Here is a 27634-nt window from a genome sequence, read left to right as displayed (position 1 = left end):
CGACTCTACAACATAGTTTTACTTATAAACCTGACTGTAATTTAGTATTCTCAATTCTACTCTCAATTATTAATAAATTATCATAACCAAAGTATGGCTATATGAAATGTAATATAAATCAGTCTTTTTTTAAAAAAAAAAACTCGCTTTAGAAAATCAGCCTATTCAAATTAAGTTAATACGGATTGCCAACAACAATGATGACCTTGATTTGTAAATTTTTAACCTTGTTTACAATTTTAAGAATTTCATTACTGTTTACTTATTATTCTATGTTCAATGATTTCTTTTGACCAAATATGTTTTGAATTATATTGTTAAAGTTGGCCTTCAATTCATTGATGATTTGAACAACTACACATTCATGCTTAGTTTTAATTGATTGTAGTTCACTAAAATATATCTCATATAAGAAGTCGAACAAGTTTAATAAGTTTCTCAATAGTTTCAGTGATAATATCTTGTAAGAGTATCATTAAAAGAATACAATAAGTAATTCAAATACGTCTGTATAGTTCAAATGATATAAACTGACAAATTCTCTTTAGTAAATGGTCTTTAGAATTTCTTAAAAGAAAAATCTGGATGAAATAACATGATTTTTTTTTTCATTGAAGTACTGGAGGATGAGATTTATTGAATTTTGATCATTAAAGTTAAAATTTGATAAAATGTAGTTTGACAGCCTTATTTATTACTTCTTATATATTTCAAGAAATAATGTGTAGTCAGAGATAGTAAACATTAATTCAATAGACCAGATTTCTCACCAGTTAACACTTATTATTAAGATGTATCTGAAATCCTAAGATAAATGGTACTCCTCTGGAGATTTAAACCAGCATCAATACAAGCTATCGTAGTAATGATGAGTAAATACTGTGTTTCTCAAATCTTAATTTAATAAGTTCAGCAAAAAGTTTTCTGTCTTAAGTAATTTAGTTTGATGAAAATATCTCAATGGCTCATTTTCGTGGATTAGTTGAAGTTAGACATTAACGGCGTTGGATGCCGTCCAGCTCAGTGGTCTAGAGGTTAAGTGTTCTCGAGCGAGACTGATAAGACTTGAGTTCGAATCTCGCAGAGCAGGATCTTGTATGCGCACGTCTGAGTAGTCGCACACTAGGATGAAACGGCTATCCAATTCTTCTAGGTTTTACATGATGATCTAACTTCAATTAACTCATGAATTCAACTAGCAAATATCTCTATTTATTTATAATATTATTAAATCAACAAACGTTTGTTGAATATTTAAAATGTAGAATTTCTAAGTAATTTATTCATATGTTTACCTTGATACTTATTATATTGTAATCAATGTACACTATAAGGCAAAGTAATAATATAAAAATAAATTTGACCTTAAATACAAGAATAGATTAATTAATAATTCAAAAGAACTTTTATGATAATAATTTAACTAGACGTAAATAAAAATGCAGAGTTTTATAAGACTTCTTCATATAATCAGTTTTGATTTTTATCCTATTGTATAATAGAGTTTCAGGATTATTGATTTCAATAGTTGAAATCATGAATCAATTGAAACTAGACCACCATGGAAAACCTGGAAGCACTGGACGTCCGTTTCGTTCTAGCATGGGACTCCTCAACAGTGCGCATCCACGATCCCGCACCCCGCAAGATTCGAACCCAGGACCTTTCGGTCCTAGTGGTGGTAATGTCTAACTTCAGCCAATTCACGTAATTGCGCCACCGTACATCATTATCCTCAGTGAGCTTATATCTCACAATAGATCCGGTTGAACCTCACTGGTCACAGCTTCACCCTAGAACTCCAGGAAATGCCTTTTGAAGTCAGTCACTAGTGAGCAGATGATTTTTGTCAGAAGAAGCTTTGTGGAGTTTTTTTAGTAGTTTCAATAATTGACGTCATGAGTCAATTGAAGCTAGACTACCATAGAGTTGAAGTTGGACATTAACATCATTAGATGCTGGCTCAGGAATAATTTACCATAGGATATCGAAACACTGGGATGAAATTAGCAACAATTATATCAGAGAAGTTGAAGTAATGATAATAAATTAAATATATGTAGAATATGAATTCACTTGGTATTGTTTTGCTTGTATCTTCCCATTGAGGTTTAAGACTACAAATGCTCAGTCTGTTATTGGTAAATTCACCCCATTGCACAAACAAATGGCTATCAGGACTCGGTAGCTGAGTGGATAACGCGATGGCGTTTGAAGCGAATGGTACTGCGTTCGAGTCCCATTATTAACATCACCCCTCTGAGATGAAGGTACATCCAGCTGACGAGTCCTAAATAGAACGAAGCTTGTGAATTAAGGCAATATCGAGGCATACACACAGTATGCACATATGCCAATAACAGACTGACCAATTGTAGTCTTAAATCTCAATGGGAAGATACAAGCAAAACAATACCAAGTGAATTCATATTCTACATATATTTAATTTATTATCATTACTTCAACTTCATTGATATAGTTGTTGCTAATTTCATCCCAGTGTTTCGATGTTCTATGGTAAATTATTATTGATGTATAAAAGTATCACATTTTATTTTATTATGATGAATCAACTATTTGATCTATTACATTTGTATTTAATTGGTTTTTGTTCATAATATGATTAAGTTTTACTATCCTTTTCCCAATTTTATCCTGTAAAATATTTCGAATTTCATAGAGATTTTTTTAGTATCATCATAGAGATCTCAGATAATTTGTGTTGTTTTTAAGGCATTATTGTAATGTCAAATAAGGAGCTAAATGATTTTCATTTTAATATTAATATAATAAACTATTTGGTTAAATTTACATTTAATAGACACTTCTGGAGTTCTAGTGAGAAGTCGTTACCAGTGGAGTTCAACCAGGTCTGTTGTGAGATAGGAACTCACTGAAGACAATGGTGTACGGTAGCGCAACTTCGTGGATTGGTTGAAGTTAGACATTAACACCGCCGGATACCGGCCGGCTCAGTGGTCTAATGGTTAAGTGCTCACGCGCGAAGCCAGTAGGTCCTGGGTTCGAGCCCCGGGTGGTGCGGGGTCGTGGATGCGCACTGCTGAGGAGTCCCATGCTAGGACGAAACGGCCGTCCAGTGCTTCCAGGTTTTCAATGGTGGTCTAGCTTCAACTGACTCATGAGTTCAATCTGTGAAAATTTCTAAAAATCTCCACAAAACACATTCTGATTTTAATAGTTATTGTTAGATTTCTGCCTCAAAGAGCTTAGTAAATAACTCAAATGATTCATTCCTGTACGTTTATACTTTTAATGTACAGTAGTTGTGATGTTAAGAAATTTTCATAATGTTTTTTGACGGTCAACAGTATCAAAAACATATATGGAAATATCATACAATTCATTTGATAATTTAAGAATTATAACCGGACTTCACATCAACGTCAATTGATCTTCTATCTGCTTAAGTTGCACTTATTTTGTCCTATTAAACAGTGTACTTACTTAAGCCATTACTCAAAGAGTACTGTAGTTAAAATGTACTTTAAAAAAAAGTTGAACAAAAATAAGTCACTGAAGGTCTAATCTTCTTTCACCTTATTATTCATTGATCAGAATTCATCACAAATGAAATTCTATGTATTCTACATTAGCGTGTAATTTAGTTAAATTTCGTATGTTGATATTAAAATGTGTTGATAACAGATAAAGTATATCGTAGACCAAATAAAAGTCTATCAATTTGACCTTTCTAAATATTCTATATGAATACAAAATTATATTTGCTTGAAGAAAGGTATGGTGGTTAGAATGCTGGTAGTGACCTATGAATATATTTACAGAATACTTCGTTTTTCAAGTGCGTTATATATATATATTCGTTGTTATGATATAATATTTTATAAACACAATTGATAATGCTACAGCTTTGAATCGATTTCAGAATACTTTTAAAAGAAATATTACAAACTAAATTTATTAATGAAATATCAGTTAAACTCGGCTGTTTATGTGAAGATGGATAGTGGCTAGCAGTGGAATTCAGAACGCGTATTTCGTCCTACTTGGGACTTGTCAGTTGGATGTACCTGGAAATCAGAGTTGATGTTCACTCTGGGGCTCGAACTTAAACACCACCGCGTTATCCACTTAGCTACTGAGTTCACTGCTAGTCACTATCCATCTTTGCGTATAATGCTTGTGAGTTAAGGCAATATTGAGGCAATACGCACAGTATGCACATATCCCAATAAGAGAGTGATGGATCGCAGTTCTAAACATCAATGCGGAAGATTCAAACAAACAATACTAAGTGAATTTAGACTGTTTATGGTTATAAAATAATGAAGGAATTTGCTTTTTTTTGTATTCTCTACCAGAAATATAAATATAGGTAAATCGTTTGTAAAAATCTATCCTTCATCCTGATTTATGTTATCCTCTATGCACTCCGGTATGTTTAGAATCAAACCAGTCTAGTGATCTTTAAAAAGATTCTTATTTGTTATTATCATGTGCTTTCATGGAAGCGCTGGCAGAATTCTATTGCTAAAGATACTAAAACTTTAATAGGGTAATTTCTTGATTATAGCATAGGTGTTTTATGGAGATTATAACATTTTCACATTTCAATTCACTAGCTGATTTTAGCGTTAGGTTGCGAGACGGGAGGTTCTGGACACGCACTGCTAGGGAGCTCCACACTGGGACGAGATGGTCGTCCAGTGCCTGCACGTTTTCGATGGTGGTCTAACTTAGATCAGTTTTTGATTTGAATTGTGAAAATTTCTTGGTACTGAGCATATCTTTTAGCACATGTTCATATCATTTGAAGAATCGTTGAGAAGCAGGTGGGATTTGGAAACTTTTCAACGATACAAGTTCACAACTTCCAATGAACTTCAACTGAAGGCATTTAGTTCTTAGTAAATTTCGCAGTCTTTATCGAAAGCTGTGACTTACGGGGTCAGTTCACCGAGAAGCATGATGTTTATCCTGCGGTTTCACTCGATTACAAGAGTTACGTTATTTTATCTACTGACCGAAGTTAACGAATGTGTACCACTGAATACTAACGCATGTCCCACAAAGTATTGTAAAAGTCTTTGTTTCAATATCGTGTGTGGTCAGTGATGCAGGCTGTTAAAATAGAGAGTCTACCTAATACTTTCTGCTTCCTAATAGTTCTACAGTTAATATCAACGGATGATAAAATCAATCATCTGCTTTGTATCTCAATCATTTGACTGTAAATATGGTGGATTCTGATGTCTCGACTCATTCAGGCTGATATCTAAATTAGAGTGGCTGATATAAGGAATTTTTGAATTGTATGAATATTGATTCTTTCTGTTGTAACTTGATGATTTGTTCTTAGGAATTTGTTTTATCTTAACTTTTCAGATTATCCCATGAATTTCTATCAATAAAATTAAAACATTTTAATCATGAAAGATCCAAATTATAAAGATACTAAAGTTTCATTGTCAAAATCCAAAGAATTCTTTATACATTATCAGTTGTTGATGTGGAAAAATTTCTTACTTCGTAAACGACGCCCTTGGTTTCTCTTAGCTGAAATCTTAGTCCCTTTGATGATCCCAATTATTTTAGTTGGAATGCGAACTGAATCACCACCAGTCAATGAGAACACATGCCATGTTCGTTCAGTAAATCTTCCAACTATGGGTTTATTCAGTTATCTACAGTCCATTGTTTGTAATTTCCTTTATCGTTGTCATTCTATAGATCCTGATAGCACTTCTCAACAGTATAATTATACTGTGTTTGGTAATTTACTTGAGAATATTTCTAGTATTGTTGGAGATTTGTTGACTGAAAATATGTAAGTATTATTTAATTAATATATATGTCATTTATCATCATATATTACCATATAAAAATTGATGTGTTCACAGTTATAAAACCTTCGGATAGTGTAATGAAACGATTACTGTCATTTAAAAATCGAGCGCATTTATACAGTTTATTTAAGGAAATTTGATAAACCACTTACTTATCTAGTTCAAAAATTAATGTATTGATGAAGGCAAAATAAATCAAAAAGGGATAGAGTATAGTACCGAATGAAGTATCAGTTCGCTCATTCCTTCGTATGCTGACGAAATGAAGAACTATTAGATTCACGTTCAGAATGAGGATAACTTATTTTTGAACCCTTGGAATACACTCAAGAAGTCTGTTAACTTAGATTTCTTCTAAAACAATCAATTGCCTATTATAAAAAATAAAAGTGTTCGGTTTATACACAATAAGAAATGTCACTGCAAATAAATGACCCAAAGTATTCTGACCAATGTCTACTTTCAAAAGGGGTTTTGTAAAGATTTTAGTAATTTAATAGTTGAGATCGTGAGTCAATTGAAGCTAGACCATCATGGAAAACCTGGAAGCATTGGACGTCTGTTTCGTCCTATTGTGAGACTCCTCGTGGATTCAACTATAAAATTACTAAAGTCTTCACAAAAGCTCTTCTCGTAATAATAATCATTGAATGCTCACTAGTGACTGGTTTCAAGAGGTATTCTCTGGAGTTCTAGTGAAAACCCGTGACCAGTGAAGTTCGACCGGGTCAGTTGTGAGATAGTAACTCACTGAAGACAATGGTAGATGTGTCGCTCAATTTCGTGGATTAGTTGGATTCGGACATTAATACCGTCGGATGCCGGCCCAGTGGTCTACAGAATAACTGTTCGTACGTGAGATCGAATGTCGTAGGTTGGAATCTCACGAGGCGGGATCGTGGATGCGCACTATTGAGGAGTTCCATAATAGGACGGAATGGCCGTCTAATGCTTCCAGATTTTTCATAGTGGTTCAGCCTCGATTGACTCATGAACTCAACTATATAATGTCTACTTTTTTAATTCGCGATGTTAATTTATCTGTCAACACAAATTGGACTATCTTTTTTCATCATACAAACAACGAATAATGAAACTATAAGAAACAGTTTCAGTTTTGAGTTTACGTTTCTTATAAATAATCGTTTTATTCGTTTAAAGGTCCCCGTCATATTGAAAGACTAGTATTTGAACGAAGAACATTCTTTTCGATAAATTCGCTTCAGGTTCTACAATTATATGGGTCAAAACCCATATTTATTCTGATCATGGATCTTAAAATTTCATTTAACATATACGCAGATTCAAGTTAACATTCTATCTGAGTCATATCAACATTAACAATTTTATTGTATTTTGTTTATCACAATCCTAAATTCACATGCTTTAAACGATGTAGTTTGCCCTAAACCTGGCCATTTTTCGGATTATTAATTTGGATATATTGAATTGTAGGAACCTGAAGAGAATTTATCGAAAAGAATATTCTTCGTTCAAATACTAATCATTTTATTCTTTGTTAATTAATAAAACGATTATCAAAGAAATTGTTGCCTATATGGAATTACTGGATTAATTAGTAGTATATAAACATTCAATATGTATTTAATATTATAAAATACTTTACTCAAGATATGAAATTGGTGACCTCATAAGAATCTGTCATTCAATATTTCAATTATTATCTTAAATAAAGCTTTGATCATTTTAAGTATCTTGAAAATCTAATAATTTTGACAATTTGATTGATATTACTCGGTATTGAACTTATCTAGATCAAAGCGTCTTTTTTTCTTTCGTTGTTGAATCGTTTCAATTGTGATATGCATGTTATTACATTTCAAGTTAAGCAGTAGATATAGGTTAAATACAATGTATGACGTGTATAGTTTAATATATATATATATATTGAAATGAGTATTTGATTGATAATGACTGTAAGAAAGCAGGTCACATTAAATAAATCTTACTTTTAGGTTGAAAATAATCCTTCTTTCATAATAATGTAATTGTAAACGGTCACGTTTGTTTATTGACAATGAATTTTAAGATCGTAATAACAGTTTCATTGTAATGATATGTTTGATACTTAGCAATAAAATACATTTGCATTATTACCAATGATTATAATCATATTAATTAGTTGAAATCTTAAAGATGCACAGTGAATAACTGAAGGGATGTATCAAGTTATTTAGTTGATGAGTTAATCATTGACACTGAAAAATGTTAAGTTATTATTGTTCAATATTTAGTTTAAGATTTTTTAAAGATGATATTATCTAGTATCTTATCAATAGTGTTACTATTTCGAAATTACTGTATCATTATAATTACTCAGTAGGTGTTGATATACGGGTATTTGATAGTTTCTGTATGTAGAATTAGTATGGATGTTTTGGAATTCTCAATGATTATTTATTATTTTGATAGTACTGAGCAACAATACCGGAGTGTTTAAGATGCGCTTCTCTCCCTCTAAATGCTTCACTTATCTTGGAAATCTAATCAGCCCAAATAGGTTGGTGTCTGACGAAATCTCTACACGGATTCGAAAACCTCGTTTGGCTTTTGTTAACTTACGTCACCTATGGCGAAGATGAAGTATCTGTCTATCAATTAAGGGACGAATGTACTGTGCGGCAGTTCGTTCTGTTCTACTTTACGGCTGCGAAACGTGGCCATCAACAGTAGAAGATACTCATAAGCTACTAGTACTTGACCACAGATGCTTTAGAAATATTGTCCGCATCTGCTGGGATCGCCGAGTAAGTAATAGTGAGGTTAGACGTAGGGTATTAGGGAATGATGGTAAATCAATTGATGAGGTTGTGAATCCTCATCGACTGAGATGGCTGGGTCACGTGGTACGTATGCCTGAACACCGATTACCACGACGCGCAATGCTGACGAGTGTTGGAGACGATGGAAGAAAGTTTGCGGAGGCCAAACTAAGAGGTGGGTCAGTGCTTGCAGTCATAAACTTCTGGCCTGAGCCACGTTGGTAGATGCAGACTACTCGGTTGGGGTCTGTGTGACTATCGTAACCAACATTTATAGACTGTGTAACATGGCTCAGAATCGATCACATTGGCGTAGGTGTATACACTCTCTATCTTCCCTTAAATTAAAATCGCTTCATATCTTTCTTTCTACGAACTAATTCTTTTTTCCTGTACTATGTCCTTATGTGCAGTCTTTCTTTTATATATTACCACCATTGAATTAACTACTTCTATGAATCCGGTGTTCATCTTTTTTGTACTAATGAGGTATGGCAACTTGGATCGATGCATGTATGTGCCTAGTACCACATTGTAGCTGATTGACTGATTCTTTTAAGCCAATAGAGTTTTGTATGAATCGTATAGTTGATATGTGTTTGTTGTTTGAACCTTCCTATTGACACTTACGAATTCAATTTATCAGTCTCTTTTTAATATATGTCGTACATATAATTAAAGAGTTATATATCGAGTGAAACGCACGTCCTGGATACCACTGCTAGCCAAATCCATCTCTGAATAAAAAATCATTTAACTGTTCGTTTCTGTTAGTTTAGCTTTAAATTGAGGTGAAGGTACCGAAACACAATTATTTGAGTTTTTTATTTTAACTAGGGATTATTTGGTAAATCAAGTATTTATGATAAGTCAGTGTTTATGAAGATACGATATGGAAGAAACTAATGAGGCTGATGTTAGACTTGCTGTCTTTAAATGATACTGATTAAATCAACAATTGGTTCATAAGAAAGTGATAGTGATTGAAAAAACTAATATATATGATTACATGCATAAGTGAACGAGATTTAAATCTATAAACTGACCGTTGAGTGAATAAATGATACTTTTCGCATACATCTCGTGTTGTTCCATGAAATGAAGTGGTGTTTGACTACACGACTTCAATTAGTTAAGTACCATAAACACCGGCAAATTCTATATTATATATTGAATGTCTATCGAGTTATGTACCAATTCATTTAGTTTAAACTCAACTGTAATGTCATTTTAATTTCATATGTAACCACAATAACTTTCAAAGTGCAAGAACGCTTGAAACATGGTCGTTCAATGAATGTTAGGTAGACGGGTTGATGGCAGTGTGAGATCTGTTACAAATTGTTGATTCTTGAAGAATTTATGAGCTTGGCTGTTGTATATACTAGTCCTCAGCTAATTAATTCAGAGGGACTTAGGAACACAAAAATGAAGACGTAGTTAACACAATCGTTTATTTCTACATTACTTACATACTTACGCCTGTTACCCCTCGTCGAGGAGCATAGGCCATTCACCAGCGTTCTCCGTCCAACTTTGTCCTGGACAATCTTTTCCAGTTCTTTCTAGTTGCTATACATCCATTTCTTATCTGCTTTTAGTTCTCGGAGCAGTGTGTTCTTTGTTCTTCCTCTTTTCTGTTTTCCTTCAGGATTCGAAGTTAGGGCTTGCCTGGTGAAGCACTTTGGTGATTTCCGTAATGTATGTCTTATTTACCTCTGACGTCTTTTGCTAATTTCCTCCACAATTGAAAGCTGGTTTGTCCTCCCATAGTAGGTTGTTGATGATGACATCCGACCAATGAACATTGAGTATAATTCATATACAAGTGTTTATAAATACTTTTACCTTTTGATGATGGTTTTGGTAGTGCTCCACGTCTCAGCTCCACACAGTAGGGCTGTCTTGACGTTCATATTGAATGTTGTGACTTTGCTTGGTTGACAGTTGTTTTGAGTTTCATGTGTTCTTCTATCGTGGGAATGTCGAAAACATTTCCCGGTACTGACGGTAGTGTGATGCCTCCGTAGCTTCACACTTTTTCGGATCTCCTTTTTTGGCACCTTGATTAGGTATCCTCCTTTCCAATCCATCAATATTTGTTCTTCTTCTCACGTCTTTATGAACAGAACATGAAGCATAATTGCAATTAATTTTATTGAGGTGTGTGCTACTAATTACGATAGATATAAGTAGTATATATCATCAACCGAGAGTAAAATGCCTAGAAGCAGAAGGTTAAGAGGATCGAACAGAACAGAACGAGAACAGAGAATGATTGCTGTGAAAATGAAAGATCCGTAAAGTCTGAGACGATTGACTGAAATTCTGCAACTTGAGTATTTACTGTATGGTCCTCAAATTTTACTAAGCGATTCTGGAATTTTGTGTTAAAATACATTCGATTGCCCCCACTAGTGTTCTCGTTCACTATATTATACCTGACTTCAAAACTTCAGATGATTCATCGTTAGGTCTTGCTGCTTTCTCACTATTTGTTGGTGGAGTGACACCTATGGGAAGGTCTGTGTGTACTGCTTCGATATTCAGTGGAGCTGGTCTATTCAAGAGTTCCTCGAATTATTCTACCTATCTCTTCCTATGTTCATGAATCTCGGTGATTGTCTTGCCTTTTTTCTTGATCGATCTCTCTTGTTTATTATATTTCCCTGCTAGTCTCTTCATTGTGTCACACAACTTTCTCATATTTTCTAATACAGCTTTTACCGCTGTCCTTGTTACCTCTTCCATGTATTTCTGCTTATCGGCTCTAATGTTCCTCTTCACTCGTTTGTTTCCTCTGTGTATTGAATTTGTGCCATTAATTTCTCTGCTCTTATTCGACTGATACCTTATAGGTAGACGATTTCACATTGAGACGGACCATAAACCCCTGCAGTGGTTGAAAACAGCAAGAGACCCCCGAGGGAAGTTGGCGCGATGGATGATACGCCTGCAAGAATACGATTTCAGTATCGGCCATGTTCCAGGAAAAGAAAACGTAATGGCAGATTACTTGTCAAGACCAGATATGGAAGCCGACCTGCCATTAACAGCATACGCGGTGAATAGTTTAGAGGGAGACCCATTAGAACTCGTCCGGCAGCAGAAAGCTGACCCTAACCTTCGAGAGGTAATCAGAGTGATAAAAGAGGGAGCAGACGTAGATAAACGAACAATGGACAAGGAGGTAATACCGAAGATGATATTAACTGACCAGGGTCCCTGTTTTGAAAGTGACGAGTTTAAAGCCCGTTTAAAGCAGTTTGGCATCAAGAGAATACGAACTACACCGTATCATCCTCAGACAAACGGGCTTACAGAGAGAAACAATCGAACGTTAAAGGAATGGTTAGCATCAAAAGGAGGAAATTGGGAGAAAGAGTTACCATTGATTTTGCTGGCACATCGTTCCTCCACACAAGGAACAACCAAGAAGTCACCTTTCTTGCTCATGTATGGCAGACAACCACGACTTCCAATGGATAATAAAACCTGGCCACAACAACAGAAGTGGACGACAACAAGGTTAAGAAAAGAGAGTAGAGAGGCAATAAGGAACGTGGAAAAGAAACAAATATCAGACACAAAGAGAGCAGAACAACAGAGGAGAACGTGGAAACCCTTTGCAGTGGGGGACCTAGTAAAGTGTAGAGAACGAAAAAGTACCATAGCAGGGGGAGCAGGGTCGGGGAAGCTGGCTCCAAAATGGGAAGGACCGTATGTAATCACGGAGAGACGCGGCTCGGTCTACACGATCCGGAGAGAAGACAAGCAGAAGCGCGTAAATGCTAGTCAACTACAGAGATGGTTTCAAGATCATCATGGGTGTGAATCACGAAAAGCACCAAAGAACACAGCGGTACGGAGATCAGAAAGACTACGACAGCAACTTCTTAAAAGGGGGGACGAGTGTGGTGCGTGCTACTTATATTGATATAAGTAGTATATAACGTGAGTCAAAAGAACGTAATGGCTGGGAGCAGAAGATGGAGAAGATCAAGAAAAGAAGAGCGAGAAAACAATGGAATTTGTAAGAAATCGCATGAGCAATGAAATGCGAGACAATGGATTGATGTTTGCAACAGCAACAGCCCGGTTTGATATGATAGAATGATATTTTGCAAATTAACGATTTACTATATGGTTTTCCTATTTTACCAAGTAATTCTGTAATTTGTCCTAAATACAATCTGGCTGTCCTCCCCCGTGTTCTTCTTCACTACAATGCTACTTACTGTCTTTGCGTTTTTCCTTTCTTGAATATTGTCCAGGGTTTCGATAGAGATCCGTTCGTTATGTTGATGCTTGTTGCGGCCCAGCACCTCCTGACAAGCTGAAGTTATTGCTTTTTTGATCTTTTTCCAGTTGTCCCCTATAGTATTTTGTTATTCTTTGATCACATCATGTAAGGCTTGGAACCTGTTGTTGAGAGTTATCTTGAATTAGTTCATTTTATCAGTATGTCGATGAAAGTCTGTATTGAACCTTTGTACTGCTGTCTTTCCAGCTGTCCAATGTTTTTAGACTCAGTTTCATCTTGGGCAGAATCAGGTAGTGACCTGAAGCTATGTCAGCTCCTCTTCTTGTTCTCACGTCTTCCATTGTCCTTGTGAATTTTTTACTGATACAAATGTGATCTATCTGGTTCTCCATGGTGCGATCCGGAGAGACCCATGTAGTTTTATGTGGGAATATTGTTGAATGCACGTAAATTTGCAAATCTCTCTCCACTCTCGTTTTTTCCCCCAGTCCATATCGTCCCATGATATCTTCATATCCGGCGTCATCCATTCCGACTTTGGCGTTTAGGTCTCCCATCAGGATGGTGAGATCCTTTCTTGTGCACTTGGCTATGATTGATTTCAACCTCTCATAAAACTGATCTTTATCATCGTCGTTACTACCATTTTTGGGTGCATAAGATTGGATGAAATTCATCGTGATTCCCTCCATCTTTGTTTTGAATGATGCTTTGATGGTTCTGGATCCATGATATTCCAATTCTATAAGTGCATTACAAGCTTCTTCGGATAGCATCAGAGCAACTCCCTGAGTACGTGAAGCATCTTCCTATTCGTGATAGGAGTACAGCAGCATCTTTGCTGTGCAATATGAGTTAAGTGCGTTTCTCTTATTTTGAGTATTATGAAGTTGTATCACTTTATTTCTGTTGCTATTCGACTGGTCTTCCCGGTCTCCCATATTGACCGGACGTTCCATGTACCCATAAAAATTGTTGCTCTGGTTGTTAAGCATCTAGAAATTAAAAATATTATTAATGTATTATTCGATTACTAGACTATTTATAAATTAACATAGTTGAACGGTCCTTCTATTGTGTAATCGTAACAGAGTTAAAGAAGCTATTTAAACAAATTTAATTATTATATCATTATAGAGTTGTGAAGATTTCTGAGTTTTAATTGAGATCATTAACTGACCAATGGTAGAACAACACTAAAAACTTGAAAGCACTAAATGGCGTTTTATCTCAATATAAGACTTTTTAGTAGTGCGTATCCACTTAAGATCCTGGATTCGAATCCTACTTGCAAGATTGTAGATGCGTACTGTTGAGTAGTCCCATACTAGAGCGAAAAGGTCATCTATTGCTTTCAGATTCTTAATGGTACCCTAACATTGATCAATTCATGATCTCAACTAATTATTATAAATTCCAAGTTATCAATGTTAATAACGTATTACTAAACATAATGCAGTGAACACAAGTGGGGAAAACCGAATGTATTTGAACACAAAATCACAGAATATCTCACTAAAATCTGAGAACCATACAGTAAATACTTTATTCACAAAATATCAATCAATTGTCTCAGACTTCATTGTCAACAGGTTTTCGCATTAATAATTCGTTGTTTTCGTTCTCTTTTCTTTGATTTCATTAACCTTCTACCATCATGTATTTCACTTTCGTTTGATGATATAAACTACTTATCTCTATCGACATCAGTAACACATAACACAATACCATTAATAAAAACATGGGTTATTGATCCATATTTTTTTAAAATAAATGAGAAACGCATATCACTTATAATAAACTGTTATTAATATCAAATAGTTCGGTGAGACTATAATTTATGGACAACCTTTGAGCGACGCTAAATTGATCTTGAGAATGTTCACATACTAACTAGGACCGAATGAGAGTTATAAACAATGGTGAGGAACTAGAAATAAGATTCACTGTTGATAATTAAGTATTAGGACTTAGATTTATGGTTTTAATCACGAACGGACATAAACTAAAATGCCAAAAACACTGTTTAACCAAATGTATGAATGAATTTTGCACTAAAATCCAAGAGCTTTTATGTTATATCTGATTGGTTCATCTATAAATTATAGTGTCGTCGATGGTTCATCAAAATTAAACAAGTAAATGAGTAATAAACAAAAGAAGATCACATAGTTATTTGTTTTTCATTCATTATTTCTGCATTTTCATACCAATTACTTTCTACTTCCATTCTTTCGTTCTCAATCTTCTACTTAAATACATTCTATTTTTGACTTTTGTTTCATTCTACTTATATCAATATAAGTAGCTCATATCATAAAACAAAATATTATTATGAATAATGATTATGTTTTCTAAAACATTTCTTTTTTATTTATTAGAACAAAAGATTTTCAACATTATAATATTTCAAATTTTTTAAAATTTATGAATGATCCCAATAGTCAATCATTAAAACAATTAAAATTTATTCTATTCAATATTCAACAAATTTATCAAGATATTTTCAATGAATTAATTTATGAAAATGATAATACAAATGAAAGTAATAATAATAATCATCATCATAATGATAATAATCAATTAAATGAATTACATAATAAAACAATCAATTTTGGTATATTTAATATAACAATTAAACAAATTTATTGGTTATCAACTATATCCCGATTTATATGCGGTACAAAAACATCACATTTAAATGATATTGGCCAATTAATGGAATTTATAAAAGATATTGATTTTACTAATTTATTTGATATAGAAAAAAAATTAATCCGAATTCAACGTTCATTACCATTAATAACACCAATGAATTCTATGAATTCTATCAATAATAATTATAAAATTAATTGTATTTCATTACAAAAATTATTACATAATAAATTATTTATACAATATACTGGACGTATAAGATTTTTATTAAATGGTTATATATTTTATTATCCTGTAAATCAATGGACAAATGAAATTATGTATAGAGTAATGGAACCGCAACGTTTATTATTATTCTTTAAAAATACATTAAAACAATATCAATTACATACTAAGCCAATTTTAAATTATTATTTATCCAATACATCATTATTAATACAAGTTAGACATTTATTAAATCTTTGTATATTACATTCTAATAATCATAATAACAGTCATACAATATTATATAATACTATTCGAAATATGTGTAAACAGGGATTATATTGGTTAAGTCCTGAAATAAACAATTATACAAATGAAACAAATGATTTATTAAATAAACCAATTATTTTTAATCGAATTAATAATATCATTGATATAATGATACAATTATTAGATTGTTTTCCCTTAGCAACAAATATATACGGTGTAAATAATGAAACAAATTTTAATTTACTTATGGATTTATTTAAATCACAAGTACATCCAATTGTTCAAGGTATTATATTTAATAATACAATATTTTCATCAATTAATCATAATAATTATACATTGGATATGTTAAAAAATTCATCAACTATAGTAACAATACGTCAAAGTTCCTATCTTATAGATGATACAAATAATTATAAAGTATTAGATCATACATGGCATCCAGGACCACGTAATAATGTAAATGATGGTGATACAAAATATTTTACAAGTGGTTTTTTAGATATACAAGATTTAATTAGTAATGCAATTATAGAAATATCTAATAATTTACCAGAACGTATTCAACGTTTAAATAATTCATGGAATATATGGAATACATCCTCATCATCATCTTCATCAATGGATTTATTGATTGGGAAACAAATGAAATTTTTTCCAACTACATGTTATATAAATGATAAATTTTTATATAAAATAACAAAATTATTACCACAATTATTAATTTTAACATGGATATTAACAGCAATGTTATTAACAAAATATATTGTAGAAGAAAAAGAATTATATATTAAAGAATTTACTAAAATTATGGGTTTTACTAATATTATACATTGGTTTAGTTGGTTTAGTAGTACATTGATAGTTGTATTACCTATTACTATTATTATTACAATTATATTAAAATATGGTAATATTATTATATTAAGTAATATATTTATTATATTTTTATTATTTATATCTTATATTATATCAATTATAATGTTTTGTTTTTTATGTTCAATATTTTTTTATAAAGCTAATTTAAGTGCTATTATAACTGGTTTATTTTATTTTATATTATATATACCATTGCCAATTATATTAATGAATGAAAAATGGATTACAGAAGAATTAATTATATTTATATCATTATCAAATCAAGTAGCATTTTGTTTAGGTTTATATTCATTATTAAGATCAGAATCACAAGGTTTTGGTACACAATGGAATAATATATGGCATATTAAATTAAGTGATTCATTATATTCACCTGGTAAATGTATACTAATGTTATGGATTGATTCTATATTATATTTATGTATAACATTATTAATAGAATGGATTATATCAAACAATCATTATATATATCAATTATTTTATTCAAGAATTAAATATCAAAACTGGAAGATAATCAAAAAGAATCATGAAAAGAATCCTATCGATTCAATGAATAATAATAATAATAATGTTTATGAAGAAAGTGGGAAATTGCCAATATGTATTGAATCAAATACAGAATGTTTACCAATTAGTATATCTGTAAAAAATATTAGTAAAATTTATACTAAAAATAATAAACCAGCATTAAATCAATTAACTGTTGATTTTTATACAAATCAAATTACATCATTATTAGGACATAATGGATCAGGTAAATCAACATTAATATCTATTTTAACTGGTATTCATAAACCATCCAATGGTACAGCATATATTTGTGGTTATAATATCTATAATCAAATGAATATAATACGTACTAATTTAGGTTATTGTCCACAACATAATATATTATTTGATTATTTCACAGTTATTGAACATATAAAATTTTATGCTAAATTAAAAGGTTTTAATAATGAACAAATGAATATAGAAATACAATATTTTATTAAATTATTAAATTTAAATAATAAATTAAATGATCAAGTAAAATACTTATCTGGTGGACAAAAACGTAAATTATCTATAGCTATAGCATTTATTGGTCATTCATCAATTATATTATTAGATGAACCAACTACTGGTATTGATCCATATTCACGTAGATCAATATGGGATTTAATTATTAAAATGAAATTAAATAAAACAATTATTATAACAACACATCATATGGATGAAGCAGATATTTTAGGTGATCGTATAGCTATTATATCACAAGGTCAATTAAAATGTTATGGTTCTAGTTTATATTTAAAATCAATATATAATCAAGGTTATTATTTAATATTAGAACGTCAAAATCAATCGATTAATAATGATTCTATAGAAAGTTATCATAATAATGATATATTAATCAATAAATCTATCAATTATATCATTAATTATTTAAAACAATATATTAATGATATACATTTAATTGATTATAATCAAAATGAATTCATATTTCGTATACCAATCCATAATGTTATTGATAATTCATTAAGTCATTTATTGAAACAATTTGAAAATCAACAATCTAATAATGAACAAATGAAATTACCGATTGAATTAATATCACATGGTATAATTAGTTATGGATTAACAGATACTTCATTAGAGGAAATATTTCTTAGTATAGCGGATGATCCTGCAATGTTATCAAAGAATTCAAATAATTCATTACGTGATCATATTACAATAACTAATAATCAAAATGATAATCAATATGAAATTGATAAAAATCAAATCAATACATCAATGAATCGAATACAAGAACAACAACAACAACAAGAAACGTTAACTGATACTAAGTTACATGAATCGAATTTAACAGATATAGGCCAAATTTCATCATCATCATCGACAACAACAACATTATTACGTCATCTTAATCATAAACATGATTATAAAATAAATAAATTAAAACAATCTAATGATATAATCAATAATAAATCAATATTAAATGAAAATATACCATTATTACAATCTAATATAAAACAACAAATGAAAGCAATGTTTATAAAACGTTTACATTATTTTAAACGATCTAAATTAAGTATATTTATTGAATTTATATTACCTATATGTGTACTTATTTTAGCATTAAAATCATCACAATTTTTTATTAAAACAACATTATATAAACCAATGATTATAACACCATGGCTTATGATAAATAATAAAAATAAATTACCATTAAATACATTTTATGAAAATAATTTATATGAATTAAATGATCCAATTGAAAATTTAATGAATCAATCACAACTCTTTAAATCTATATTAAATATAGGATGGAATTATGAGAATGCATTAAAAAAACCATTAGGATGGACTGGTATAGGTTGTTTGCCTAAAGAAACATTAAAAAATATTAATGGATATTATAAAATCTATGATCAATGTAATTTGTCTAATATAAAAATAATGAAAACAGATTTAACTTATAATGAAATGAAATATATACGTTCTATTCAATCTATTGATTGTTCATGTAATTTATCATGTTCCATAAATAGTTATACATCTATTGACCAACAACCAAGTTTTAGAATTTTACCAACTAAAGATATTTTCTATAATTTAACATCATTTAAAGTATCAAATTATTTAATGAATACACAATATCAATATATAAGACAAAGATATGGTGGTTTAAGTTATCATACATTTAATTATCCATCATTTCGTAAAATTTCTAAATATTTATTAAATTCAAATCATTTATTTATACATTTATTAACAAATACTACTAGTATCTATGATATAAATAATAATTTAATTAAAAAAGATACTTTTTGGATTGATTTAATAACATTTCTAAAATTATCATTACCATCTATATCATATTTACGTATATGGTTTAATAATAAAGGTTATGTATCTGGTCCAGCTTATTTAAATTCATTACATAATTTACAATTAAATATGTTATTAAATAATTATAATAATTTAACTAATATTATATTTATTAATTATCCATTATCATTATCAAATCATAATGATCATAGTTTAGGTTTATCTAAAGAATTATTAATTGATTTAACATTATCATTATTTACATTACTTAGTTTATCCTTAATACCAGCTAGTTTTATATCATTTTTAATTAAAGAAAATAATATTGGTTCAAAACATTTACAAATTGTATCAGGTTTAAAACCAATGATCTATTGGTTAACATCATATTTATGGGATATTATGAATTATATTATATGTGGTTTATTATGTATTATAATATTTATTATATTTGAAAAATTTGCTTATATTCATTCCGATGTTATTTATGCATTTATTTTATTAATTTTATTATATGGTATAGCTATTATACCAATGTTATATATGACAACATATTTTATTACATCATCAAGTACATCATTAGTAATATTATCTATATTTAATTTGCTAATTGGTTCTATTACATGTATGTGTACTTTGATATTAGATGATTTTTCTAAAAATAATCTTTTATTAGAAATAATTAATAATATATTAAAATATATATTTACTATATTTCCACAATATTGTTTAAGTCGTGGTTTATTTGATTTAGCTAAACGTTATTATATTATGAATACTATTAAACAATATACAAAAGATATCAAGAAATCATCATTATCATCATCATCATCATTATCATGGATAGATTATAATACAAATCCATTACATTGGAATTTACTTGGTCATAAATTATTTGCATTATTCATTGAAGCATGTTTATTTTTTTTATTTGTTTTATTAAAAGAAAATAAATTTTTTATACAATCCATTAAATATTATTTTTATATTAATTATCCAAAATTATTCATTAAACATCATAAGTTATTAATGAAAAAACTTAATCAAATGAAATCGAATCATAATGTTAATGATAATGATAATGATCAAAGTCATCATATTAATCAATCAATGATTGATAATAATAATAATAATAATAATGAGGAGGAGGAGGATAAAGAGAATAATTCGGAAGATGAAGATGTACATGCTGAAAGATTACGTATTTCAAAGGTATATGTTTTAGTTTTATTATTAGTGTTGTTGAAATTTTTTTATAAGACTTTTATCATCTATTCAAAAGGGTGGCCTACTTGAGCATCTGGGCTACCTGTTTCTGCCATCTAGATATTTCAACAAGTTATCTATTTTTTTTGTTTATTTTAATATATCATTATGTCTTTTAATCGTATAATCTATTCTGCTGCGTTTCTGAAAAGTGTACAACCTTTCGTTGTTAAAGTTACAAAAAACTTAATAAGAGACAATATGGTTGCTGGCAATATACAACGAAAAGAATGCACATTATTCAGATGTTCATTTACTGAACTGCTAACATCTAACTGGAGATCACTCAATATTTATCGCCAGGACCGACCAAGAAGAAAAAAACGGAAACTTATTGAAATACTTTGCGCTGAGAATTCTATATTGTACCAAAAATATAATATTGAATAAAGCTGATGATAATAATAATAATATTTAATTATAATATGATGTTATTGAGAAATATGAATGGATCAATATTGAATATGCTAAGCATTGATATAAAGCTAGTGGTTCTGTCTATTTAAATATACTGATATTCATTGTTGATGTATTTGTTTGTTAAAGTAAATATTATACATCAGATATTGTTCAGTGAAATTGCTTGTAATTATTAATTCTATATTGGTATATTGTATTATTAAAGTTAAGTATATAGACAATAGATTTATTGTCACGAAAATTAATGTTTTGTGATTAGTGTTATATCCGAGCGAAGATTAAATCACGAGCAACTTCTGAGAACTATTAATGGATTAATATTTTATATATATTGTTATTGTATAACTATTCAGCAACTAGACTGTGTGCATCCCTATTCCTCTTAATATAAGCTTTATTTTGACCTATAATTTATTATTGTACGATTTACTGTTCGTAACCTATATCCAGTTTATTGACTACTGTCTCCCACGTTCACAGTCACCTTTTGAATTTATTGTGTACAAGTGTTATTTCTTATTTTATGGTTCGTTGCGGTCTGTTTGGTTGATATATAAACCTAGTATGTCTGAAATAAATTATTCGATTCGATTCGCATAGTGAGAGCTGGAATTGATGTTCTGAATTCAAGTGGACGGGCTAGACGGACGTAGTACCAATAAGGACGCTAGGCTGCTCATACCAGTCGAACGTCATTGGTTTGGCACAGTGCTAAGATTGTATAAGTCGTATTTTGATTGGTGGGCAAATCACGTGATAAAAAGCCGGACATAAAGTCATAACAATTGGGAAAATTTACCCATTAATAAAGATATTGTCATAATTATTTGATAAAGAAAAAAACTTCTAGAGCGTTGTGCAGTATATTAAAGATGAATAGTGCCTTGCAGTGGAATGCAGTGTGACGCACGTTCCCACCTATTTGGGACTCGTCAGATGGATATACCTGCATCTCAGATTTGATGCTCACTCTGAAACTCAAGCTCAGTACCGTTCGCTTCAGACGCCATCGTATTATTCAAGTAAAACATAACCAAGTGAATTAAACTTCACCCCACTGCACAAGCATGTGGGTATCAGGACTCAGTAGCTAAGAGGATAACGTGACGGCGTTCGAAGAGAACAGTACTGGGTTTGAGTTCCAGAGTGAACATCAATTCTGAGATGCAGGTACATCCATCTGACGAGTCCTAAATGGGAGGAAACGCGCGTCTTGCATTCCACAGCTAGCCACTATCCATCTTTGCTTACAATGCTTGTAAATTAAAACAATATTGAGACAATACTCACAGCATGCACTTTTGCCAATAAGAGACTGATCAATTGCAGTCTTAAACATGAATGGTAAGATTCAAATAAAACAATACCAAGTGAACTGTACAGTATAGCTACAATATCACAAATCAACCCATTTTTGAAATTTATTAAAAATTTATGTTTTCACAATTTCCTATGTTATCAACTAGTTCGAATGACTTATCATTCAACTTGAAATTCTAAAAATCAAATAAATTGGATAGTTTATTAACTCCATCAATGTTCGTATCGTACGTATAAAAGAACCAGGTATCTAAGATTTATCGGATGAAAGATAAATATCCCACTTAAATTCATTTATTAAGAAAGTAGAAACGATAGTAAGTTATATTTTACACTTCAAGTTTTGTTGTTTTATACTACTTATTACACCAGGGCGTTTGTTTCCTTTATTCACATATTATATACTATTTATGAGTAACTAGAATTAAATAAGGAACGTTTACGTTCTTCTTATAATATCAGATTATTTACTTTCATTTATTCCAGTAACAAAATATGGTCACATTTGATTCTCTGAAGGCCACTACTATGATCATCTTCATTTTTCTTCAGTTGAGTTGACACTAATCATACTGTTCACTCTGAAGTATGAGTGCAATTCACTGAATTTTCACTCATTATTTAGACCGCCACCATCAGAAGCGTCCAGAAAATCATTTTCTTTTTAAAAGTGATGTAAAGACAATTGATTGATCTGTGTTGACCCCTTCTCATCGTTTCCAACAAATGTCTTACAGTTGAGTATCTTGTACATGATTTTACATTAACACATTACTAAATGTAATTGTTCATGATAATGTATACACTACGTACATGATTTCGTCAAAAATAAACAATAATTTCGTCCATTAATTTTCATGCTTTTACGAATAGTCAAATAAAATTCTTCTCCATTGTTCTGCTTGATTTCATTTTGTCTTGAACCAGACTCTACATTTGTTATTTAACGCTAGTCGATGACGTTTCACTATTAGTTTACGTTAACATTCTTTGAAAATCTCTTCACCTTACATAAAGCTTTCTGTTTAATTCCATTGACACGGATTTGATACAAGATATATTCCATGATTATCAGCTTTACTTGTAAAGGTTTGTACTTTACTAACTTTCTGTACTGTGGGTTGATGAATCTCTGTTACGTTCATGCTAAGCAAATCGTCTCAATATTGCATCTTAGTTTATATCTGTTAACATATTTATATTGTAGATAGTATTGGAATCCAAACTGTACGATTCATTCTACTTCGGAATGCTTAGTATTCAGACCGAAAATTATTGCGTTCAAATCTTGATTTAAAAATCAGTAGTGGAGTCCAGATACATCTAGCTGACAGATCACAAATACAGAGAAACAAGCTTACTGGATTGTGCTACTAGACACTTTTCAACTTTGATGTTAATTTTACTATTCTTTTTACCTCTTCAGTAGCGTCCCTGTGATTATAAGGCTTCACTATAAATAGTTAAATAATCGATATTTATGAATATTTATCAACTAAATTCATTCACCCTTGTTGCTAGTAATTGCTACTCTGGAGGTTTGTTATTCACATATGGAGACGACGGTGCGAAATCCTATTCTTGATGTCAGTCATTACTGCTGTGAAGTATAATACGAGAAAGAAATGGCAGCCAAGTGCCCTCAGTTTTCAATGATTATCCAATAGAGATATGTTTGTGATATCAAATTTAATTACATCTATTAATGTAATACTACAAATTTACTGAATGTAATGATGACAACCATTCAAACTAGTTAATAAAGAAAATAAAATCCTAGAAATAGTCTTTTTGACTTTTAAATAAATTAGGGATTTTCTAAAACATCATGGTGGTTGGTTCATTCTCAATGTGAAATGAATTCGTTTGAATAAATAATAATGAAACCCTTACAATACTTAACAGTTGTTTCACTATTCTTCATAAGCATGTAGTTTTATCAAGATAACATGTTCAAGCAGTTCTAACAATTAAGCTAATAGGGAGTAATTCATATTTTATTATACTTTAATTAGTTTACACGACTATATGGATAGTTATCAATAAAGGATTGTGAAGATCATTATGTTTTTCATTGAGATCATAAACCGGATTGACGTTAGTCCACCATTGAAAACCTGGAAGCATTCATCTCCACAACGAATAATTAGTTTATAGGATACATATATGGTCAAATGAAAAACATTCCTGACGAATTGTTATGATTGATATTTTGAGTGAAAACCTTTATTAATTTTGCGCATAGAAAATGAATTTTCAACTTTGAAATCTCATGTTTAAAGACTTTGCTGAATATTTAATGATCTAAGTGTGCTTTAAACACGGTTAAGGATCTTCAGTGATTGACAATATTAACACAGATTTCATAAGTGAGCTTTCGATGCAAAGTGATTGGCACACTTCAATATCTGCTTTCAATACATTTAAGCATAAATGTTTTCATTGAAACCATCAATTGTTTATGGAATATATGCTATATCATTTGAATATTGTCTTCTATTTTTAATTAGGCTGACAAAGAAGGTTATATCAATTCTCTATGTTCAGTTGCAGTTATTAATTTAACTAAATTTTTCCCTCGGAAGAAGAAACCATCTGTTAATCGTTTAACATTTGGAGTTCGTCCAGGAGAATGTTTTGGATTACTTGGAGTAAATGGAGCAGGTAAAACTACCACATTTAATATGATTACTGGTAAACTACATCCATCCATGGGAACTGTATATGTCAATGGATTCAATGTAGTTACACAAACTAAGAATGCACTGAAAAATCTAGGATATTGTCCACAATTTGATGCTGTTCATGATCTTTTAACTGGTCGAGAAACACTTACTTTATATGCTCGTTTACGTGGTTTTCCTGAAAAACAAATTTCTACAACTGTTAATGAATTATTACAAAATATGGGTTTATTACCATATGCCGATCGTATTACATCAGTTTATTCAGGTGGTAATCTTAGAAAATTATCAACTGCAATTGCTATAATTGGTAAACCACAAGTTATATTACTTGATGAACCAACTAGTGGAATGGATCCAATTGGTAAACGTTTTATGTGGGATCAAATTATATCACTTATTAAAGATGGTCGATCTATTATATTAACAACTCATAGTATGGAAGAATGTGAAGTATTATGTCAATCAATTGGTATTATGATTAATGGACAATTAAAATGTTTTGGTAGTATACAACATTTAAAAAATCGTTATGGTAATGGTTATCATGTTGAAATACGTTTAAATCATTTAGTAACAATTGAACAAATTAATCAATTAAAAAATAAATTTAATAAAACATTTCCTCATTCAATATTAAATGAATTACAATCACATTATTATGAATATCAAATGAATAAACATATTCAATTATCAATATTATTTAAATTATTAAATAAAATGCAATTCAATCATTATATTGAACATTATTCAGTAAAACAAACAACATTAGATCAAGTATTTGTTAATTTTTCACGTAATACAAATAAATAAATAAAACTACAAATACTACTGAATTAATGAAATAGAATATTGAATGTTTTTTTTTTTAAAAAAAAAAATATATCCCCCTTTATTATTTTTCTATTGAGATGCATTTATTTCAATTGTATTACGATGCGGCATAGTAACATGAATTGATTTATGTATGTATGTATGTATGTATGTACGAAGTTCTATGTTGTTGCTGACTGATTGATTAACTGATTATGATCATATAACAATCATGAATTGTATAAGTGATTCTTAATATTATTATGAAGTAGAAATTAATGATATTTACTTAGTCATTTACGCTTATGACTCTTAATGGAGTATCGGCCGCAGTCTAGTACTCTTTAAGTTACTTTGTTCTAAGTCTTCCTTTCTAGTTCTGGTTAAATTTTTTTCGTTCATTCTATTCATGTTTATCTCTATTTTTGGTCTTCCTCTTTACATTTTTGGGGCTTTGAGGAGTCCAAGTCAGGGCAAATCAATAACATATACACACATATATATATATATATATATATGTTAATATTCTTGAACATTCAATTGCTTTTCTCTTTCTTAAAAAAAACAAACAAACAATTTTGATAAATATTTTTTATTATATGAAACAATCAAGTAAGTTTTAGAAAAAAAATTAGTTTTTTTGTTTGTTTATTTGTTTATTATCAAATGTATTATTTTTCAACCATTTTCAACTGTTGTTTACTTCAAGTATTAAATAAGTAATCATCGTATCTCAGATTTGTTCGATCGTTGTATACGAATAGCTTCTAATATATTGAGTCTTCCAAAAACAGGAAATAATCGAGAATGAATAAGAATGTATTATTGAAATAGATAATATCAATTATATAGTTGTGTATGAAACATTTATCATTTAATACAAATATAACATTTAGTTTTATTATTATTATTCTTTATCAAAATCAATAAGTCAATAACAGTATTAGAAGGAGTTTTGTGGAGATTGTAGTAATTTAAACAATTGAGATCATGAGTCAATTGAAGCTAGACCACCATAGAAAACCTGGAAGCACTGGACGGCCGTTTCGTCCTATTGTGGGACACCTCAGCGGTGCTCATCCACGACCTCGCCTGGCGGGATTCGAACCCAGGACATATCAATTGACTCACGATCTCTACTGTTTAACTTACTACAATCTCCACAAAACCCCTTTTAGTACTAATCACTATATGATCACTAGTGACTGGCTTCAAGAGGTATATACTGGAGTTCTAGTGAGAACCAGTGACCAGTGGAGTTCAACCGGGTCAGTTGTGAGGTAGTAACTCACTGATGACAAAGGTGGATATGTCGCTCGATTTCGTGGATTAGTTGAAGTTAGACATTAACACCGTTGGATGATGGCTCAGTGGTCTAGTTGGTTAAGGGGCTGGCACGAGACTGATAGGTCGTGTGTTCGAATCCCACCAGGC

At 30.7% G+C, this 27634-nt stretch overlaps 1 protein-coding gene across 1 annotated transcript; it reads left to right on the top strand.

Moving 5' to 3' along the window:
• Positions 1 to 5408: 5408 nt before the first annotated feature.
• On the top strand, positions 5409 to 27101 carry ABCA12 (ATP-binding cassette sub- A member 12; the record flags this gene model as incomplete). The annotated part of the gene is made up of 3 exons (XM_051218377.1): positions 5409 to 5806; positions 15254 to 20909; positions 25214 to 27101. The coding sequence occupies 3 exons, from the start codon at positions 5409 to 5411 to the stop codon at positions 26198 to 26200; spliced, it is 7041 nt and encodes a 2346-aa protein (XP_051073047.1). The 3' UTR covers positions 26201 to 27101.
• Between the last annotated feature and the right edge of the window lie 533 nt (positions 27102 to 27634).

Source organism: Schistosoma haematobium, chromosome 1, assembly GCF_000699445.3.
Source record: "Schistosoma haematobium chromosome 1, whole genome shotgun sequence".
Taxonomy (NCBI): Eukaryota; Metazoa; Platyhelminthes; class Trematoda; order Strigeidida; family Schistosomatidae; genus Schistosoma; species Schistosoma haematobium.
Note: the sequence above shows the minus strand (reverse complement) of the source record. Positions and strands in the feature narration are given on the sequence as shown.